Source organism: Varroa destructor, unplaced genomic scaffold (genome assembly GCF_002443255.2).
Source record: "Varroa destructor unplaced genomic scaffold, Vdes_3.0 BEIS01000004.1, whole genome shotgun sequence".
NCBI classification, from domain to species: Eukaryota; Metazoa; Arthropoda; class Arachnida; order Mesostigmata; family Varroidae; genus Varroa; species Varroa destructor.
The window spans coordinates 39,289,777-39,296,275 of NW_019211457.1; the positions used below are offsets into that span (position 1 = coordinate 39,289,777).

The 6,499-nt window shown below is 45.6% G+C and overlaps 1 protein-coding gene across 4 annotated transcripts; it reads left to right on the forward strand.

The window, feature by feature from the left end:
* The first annotated feature begins 222 nt into the window (after positions 1 to 222).
* LOC111249474 (uncharacterized) lies at positions 223 to 2,130 on the forward strand. Of its 4 annotated transcripts, none has more exons than XM_022803378.2 (3): positions 238 to 815; positions 1,231 to 1,285; positions 1,788 to 2,130. In XM_022803378.2, exons 1-3 carry the CDS (start codon positions 413 to 415, stop codon positions 1,831 to 1,833), a joined length of 504 nt encoding a protein of 167 aa, XP_022659113.1. In that variant the 5' UTR covers positions 238 to 412; the 3' UTR covers positions 1,834 to 2,130. The 4 variants fall into 4 exon arrangements, 3 of the variants coding, with proteins under 3 accessions (XP_022659113.1, XP_022659110.1, XP_022659112.1); XM_022803377.2 differs by lacking the exon at positions 1,231 to 1,285 and adding an exon at positions 1,286 to 1,479 and having other exon boundaries at positions 250 to 815; XR_002672938.2 differs by having other exon boundaries at positions 223 to 815; positions 1,251 to 2,130.
* Positions 2,131 to 6,499: the final 4,369 nt, after the last annotated feature.

Below are 6,499 nucleotides of genomic sequence, written 5' to 3' on the forward strand. Positions count from 1 at the left end.
GCGTGTATTTTATAAAGAACCTGACACCTTGGATGTCCTGCCTATACAAAAATGCAAAATAGCACGCAAGGATCTTGCATTTTTGTATGTCGCGTGAAGGGGGTATTCTTGAAGATAAGCTGCTATTTTCGCGACTAACTTTGTATAGAGGCGCAGAACTTTTGTCATTTAGCCCACATTTGATATGCTTCTTATATCATTGAGAACGAAACCGCGCCCCGCTATAATTATTCCCTTTGTATTGCTAGACCTAAACGGCATTAGGCACTTTTCAAATATATTTATGAATAACTATGAATCTATTGATAAACTAAAAATCTATACTTAGCCGTCCCCCTATGAATTGAAGTGACAATGATTTGTGGATATTTCTTCTAAGAAATACAGTCATTACATTCAAAGCATATCCAAAATGTCTAATATTATCACCACTCTGTTCGGCAAAAACGAAGCTTATTTTTCCTCGCTGCGATGTGGCCTGATAAAAGCAATGTATCGGGTTGGTGTCCTGATCGAGGTCGCGTTCCATCTTTATGCAATGATACGAGAATGCCGAAAGGCCGTCTTTATTCTTGGCTGGATTCCGCCATTTGACATTTTTGATCATACTGCGCTTCTGATCTATTGCTTAGCCTGCGTCACGCTGCACGGAACCTGGGCAGGTCTGGTTATGGGTGCCCACTTAAACATTGTGCCTCCCAGTGCTACGGTACTAGCAAATGATGCTGACCGCCATTATCACGCCCTGTTGTGCGTCGCGCACTTCATCGGTGCTGGATTCTACCTAAGCAAAGCTGTGTGGAACCATTGGCGTGGTAAGTATCGTTACTTAATCAGCTTAAACCGCCAAATAGTGAAGATGCTGCACGTGAGTGTGCAGCCGTATTATATATGGCAATAAAAAGCGACCCAACAGAACCCAAGTCAAAAATGTATCTAAACAAGAAAATATTTTTTGTGTACTTTTTTTTTCACACGGATTAGCCGTTTTGTTTCAAACTAAGGCTCTAGATATTCCTTAATTTTGTCCACCTTGCTATATGTATATGGAGGAGGAATATTCGGTGCCTTACTGCGGCGTCAGGTAACCGAGGCTTCATTATTACTCAATTATTTCAAAATCGTAGCTTTTTCTGCTGGAAAAACCACAGTTTTGAAATAACTCGGCTTACTTTAGGAATAATTATCATGTATTACATGTATTCTCGTTACAATGTCTTGCTCTAACAGGAAACACGATTGATCCACAGCATACTGACGGATTCCTCGTGGTGATGCATTGTAGGTAAGCCATGGACGCTCCAGCCCGTCATAGTCCCGCTGTTTCTCGGCCTTTTGCATCGAAGTCTTCTTTGCATCTGGCAGTTAAATGATGATAACGAGAGGAGACACAGCTTCGCGCGCAGGTCGATTCAGCGTCATTCCGTGAGAACCTCATGTTCAGAGGCAGTTGCCCCCGCCGCTTCAGAGTACAGGCTGGTGCGTGGAGCTCCGCATTACCATGGGCCTATAATCCATGATCATCACGATGCAATGGTTCGCCAGTCTCGCACGAGAAGTTGTCACTCGTGCTGCTCCGCGTCGCGTAACTCGGTTCATCATGCCAGTTGCCCAAAGGTCCAGTTGCCGGCCGGGCTACCAGATAGCATAACTGCCCCTTTACCTGGCAGTTCAACGTGACGGTGTGGAGCTGTCATCATTGCTATCACAATCATTGTTAGGTTAGAGTTCTAATATCTGAACGTTTTGATCATTATATTCAAACAATAATCTGTTTGCGTTTGCAGAGATGAGAGTGCGTTTGGCTGTTCCCTATTGCAAATCCACTACTGATTAGATAGCTGGCAACTGTGCACTTAATGTAAGCGCCATTTAGCGAGAGACGTGATACGTCGCTTAAAGAAAGGGAGACAAACAGCAATCGAAAGTGGCAAGCAGACGAAAACAGAAGCAAAACAAGGCTAGTGTAGCAGCGCTCCAATAACGACTGTACGTATTTATTCCGTAAAGGAAGCCAGTAAATTGCTACAAAATCGACATGTCGTAATAACGTGGGCTTTGCGGCGGGGAGTGTTTTAAGTTTCATGGCATCAGAATAGCATCAGAATAAAGTAATTTCCTTTCGATTTATGTGATGGATGCGTCAGCTTGAATTTGGATTACAGAACAAACCCACCGATAGAAGAAACGCTAAATCAAAGATGAATGTTTTCATCATGGAGCTCCCGTGCCTATCAATCTTTATTTAATGTTTGCCAGTACTTCGACACTGTTGGACCACACTACTATAGTAAAGAAAAAGATAGAATTTAATGCATATTTTACAGGATGATACGTGATGTTTGAATGTGCCCATTTTGATTTAGATTAGATTTGACGACCTGTAATGATAAAGGGCCTCTTCGCTGCTCTTTCTTCACACCGGGATTTACGTGTTTATGCTGGTCAACTAGGAAGTATGACCCTTGTATTATCCACTGCTATCCATATACGTATGCCTTTTATTGTTATACGCTGTTGTGTCTGATTTCTCGTGAGTTCACGAAACAACGTAGGTTACAGATCGAATGAAGGCTGGGTGTTATTCTAGGCCCGACGTGGAGCGGAAATGCTTGTCACGCGCCAGAATGAGCGCGTATTGGTTTTTTCGACGTGAAAGTTAACAGGGGTACGACTCTAGCTTTCAAACAGTAGTTAGTATCAACGCTGTAAGAGCGTCGAATAGATCGTAACGGAACGCTTCCATGACAACCCATATGGCTGCTTTTAGGACTGTTACTTTTCCAGAGTCGTTGCCTTTTCGCCGTTTTCAGAGGAAGCTATCTCGCTCGTTCATTCGTTCGCTCTTTACGTTCATGTCCTTCTCCCACTGCACTCATCCCAGGCGTTTCTTCTCTTTTCTGCCTACTTCTGTCTTTTTCCGCGGTGAGAGCATTTGCCGAAAAAGGCGACTGGTGATGGTAAAGGCAACGACAGCAGCGGCTCGGATCTCGATTCCCAGCCGAACAATTACTTCTAATTGAGAGAATCTTCCCTCTTCCCACTTAGTCCCGTTTCTCCAATATATGCCGTTGCCATTGTACTTTACTCTTCTCCACCGTCTCCACCCCTGCTTCACCCCTGTCATCCCTCTCTTAGGCTCTAACTGCCCCAAAAATTGCTCCTTCGCTTTTCACCCTGTTGACCGCTACAGCCAAAGCAGTACTATTACTACCTCTAGAACGGTTGATGCTCGAGTGACAGTGCTCTGCTGGACATCTGGGGTTCTCGGCTGTTTGGCCTTTCGGCTGCCTCTTGCTCTTAGCTGTCCGGTCCCGTTGTCTCGCTGGCCCTCTACTCATTAAGATCAAAGCTTGCACGCTGACCACTACGACTACTACCGGTAGTGGCCCCTTACCAACGAGAAACCACCAAGAGCGAGCAAGGATGAGAGATCAAAATGGAGATATATGTGGAAAGAGAGGAAGCAGGAAAAGGAGGCTTCGAGCCACCAGAATGAAGATGGGGGAGGGTTGATGTACGAACCAGTGGGCCGCCACGGCAAGCTAACGCTCGACGATTGCAGCAAGATGTTTCGGACGATTCCCTTATTTGGATGCCCCCCCCCCCCCCGTCTAAATAGAGCAAAGAATGAAAGTGGATGCGCGGGAAGTCGAACCTTTAGACTTGACCAACTCTTTCTGTTAACTACCTAGAAGAGTCCAATGGCGCAGGCGACGGCGCCGGGGAACGGGGGAAAGGAGCAGTGCGTGCCCGCTTGCAAGCGCGGCTGTTAGCTCGCAACCTACTCTGGAACATTGCGGCACAGCTTTGTATAGTAAAGGAGACAGGGCTATGGGATGTTGGAACGTGGCGCGAACTGGTCCGCTGGTGGTAACCACTATGGTGGTTATAATGTGATATTGGGGAATTAGAGGGGTCCCCCCAGAGGTCGAGAGGGCGAGGACGTCGCGGAAAGTAAAACCGATAGTGGTGTGGAAGTGCAAGGAGATGGAACGGCGACAGCGTCAGTAGTGACCAAGTATATTTTAATTAAAATACCTTTGCTTGTTATTAATAGTGAGTTAGTAGACTTGTGTGATAGTGGTCGGTCGGGACCGGAGTGGTGACCAGCCGATTAGGCGTAGTTCTCTGTTGCTTCCAGTGTTGCAATTGCCACGGCTGTAAGTCGCTCTCCTAATAAAGGTTCCTTTGATTATAAGCACACAGGCGGACGAGTTAGAAAGGCAGACAGGGAGTTAGAATGCGTACGGAACTATAGGCAAGTGTAACAGGAAGAAAAGTCTCCACGTTGGCACAGAAAGAAAGCTAGGCGAAACGGTCATTGCTAGGTGGTACGCTCAACTGCTGCAATAGCGGTCACACGGAATTCGCGTCCAACTGTACTGCTAACTACACCAGTTCAGTTTCCCCAGCCAACCTTATTCCTCGCAAACAGAGTCTCGTGAGGTTAGGCTGCCACCTGTTGTCATGAGTACTCCATACAAGTTAACTGTTCGAGGTCGAGAAGGAGAGAGATGGAAGTAGCGTTGAGAAAAAGGTACTTGGGGATAGAAGTTGTGCCACGTTACCAAGTACTTGTGTCCCGTTCGTGACTTGCCTTTATATCGATAGATTGAGTAAATTGTTAGAAGGCGAACGCATGTGTGTCAGTACGTCAAAGTCAGTACGTGGACAAAGCTGTCACAACCATACAGAGGGCTCGTAAACGTAGCTCCGCAGATCCTCGTGAGCAGGATCATGCGATTCCAATTCTGCACGTCGAAATGGATGAATGGATAATCCTTTAAACGAAAGAACGTCTGTAGAACTGCGCGCAGTATCGTCTCCGTGCTATCCTGTTCAGCTTCAATTAATCCAGCCCATAACGATAAGCATTACTTCGTGTGTTTCTGATCATTCTTTCAAGCGAAGTCGAAAGTGTTTGCGTCAAGGTTATCTGTGTAGTTTTGTAAGTAAGCTGCTCATATTATTGTTTTCTGGAAGAGCCGATTTAGATATATGTATTATATCGTTGCGTATCGTTCACATAGTCCACACACTAGTGCATCGGCTATATTTGCTGAGAAAGCAACATACGCTGTGCACACCAGTTACTTGTTACGAAATATTAAAAAAGTAATTTTTTAATAAGTCACACTATTATTTTTACAGCTGAAATTATCGGTGACTTTCAGTAGCTTGGGTATAGAGACATCTGAATTTCTTTCTTTACGTATAACTATTTTATTATAATACAGCCACCAACATAGAAGATGTGTACATCCCTATTTAAGAACCCAAGTCGGTACGAGTATCGGGATAAAAAATTCAATGTTAGAATTTAGCATGCAGATTACAGAATACTATTTACTCAGTATTGGCAAGCAGTAAAGGTCTAAATTAAGTAAAATTAATTAACAGTAATAATAGCTAGAACGTTCGGAATCGATCTGTTCCCGAAACTACGTAGACGTTTTTCCGTAAAATTCAATTAAGGTCTTAAAAAAGTTCACACAAGTCAATAGTTTTTCGAGATTTGCTGTATCCGCATTTTTATCATTGTTTGGTGATAGATATTAAACATTATCATGAATAATTAACCCTGTTTTATGCTTGATAACCAATGTGAAATTTGAATTCTATCCAAAACAATCATCATCGTGGTACCAGTGACTTTCATACGACCTTAATCTCATTGGCACTGAAACAAGAAGCAACCGGAAATTGCCGATAGGCTCGGCTCGCCTCGCGTTGTCTTCATAGAAGAGACTGAAAAGCAAAGCGTACGAGAGGTGTTTGGTTCCGGTTGACCGGAGGATGCCTTCGCCGAACACAATAGATTTTCGAGTGGCATCTTGCCACCCAATGAGTAGCTAATGTTAGCCCGACAATGTAGTCCACCGCGTGGCTAAGACAGGCAGGGGTCGTGTTGTCTCCGCCGCCGTACGAGCGACGGGGTCAACCGGGAGAAAGGCAACGAAAAACCAAGAGTGGGAAACAGATAGTAGTGAAAAGTGGCTGCTGCTCCGCGTGGGTGGTGCGGACGATCGACCCAGGCGAGCGCTCGGTGGAGCTGGTTGGTCACTTTTTGTCGGTCTTCCGGTATTGGAGGAAGCCCAATGTTCAATGCTGCCGTGATAATTGTCACCGTGTCTGTGTCGTCATTCTGGACATCCGTGCTTCGTTGCCGTACTAGCCACATGGTAAGTCATTGCTATAAACAAGAATCTCATATGAGGCCCCTGTAGAGGTCTCTTGGCGCGATGCCCTTCCACATCCTTTCCTCGTGTGCTTACAGACCTCAGTTCTACTGAACTGAGCTTGTCCCCGTCGGCGGCGCCGATAGCGATAACGACAGGAGCAGTAGCAGTCAAGCTCGCTCGCCAAGAATCAAGGGCCGCGGCAAATCGCCTTTCGCGAAGTCGCGGGTCCTTCGACGCGCCCGCAGGCTGTGTGCTTCGCAAACAACGTCAGTGGAGAGCGGCTGGCCATGACTGTTGTAATGGCGAAGAAAGTG

Excerpts from the sequence above, each read along its gene's own strand:
- LOC111249474 (XM_022803375.2), top strand. The coding sequence starts at position 413 with ATGTCTAATATTATCACCACTCTGTTCGGCAAAAACGAAGCTTATTTT. Across the intron at positions 816-1,285 it reads TGTGTGGAACCATTGGCGTG|GTAAGCCATGGACGCTCCAG; the intron begins GTAAGTATCGTT and ends GATGCATTGTAG.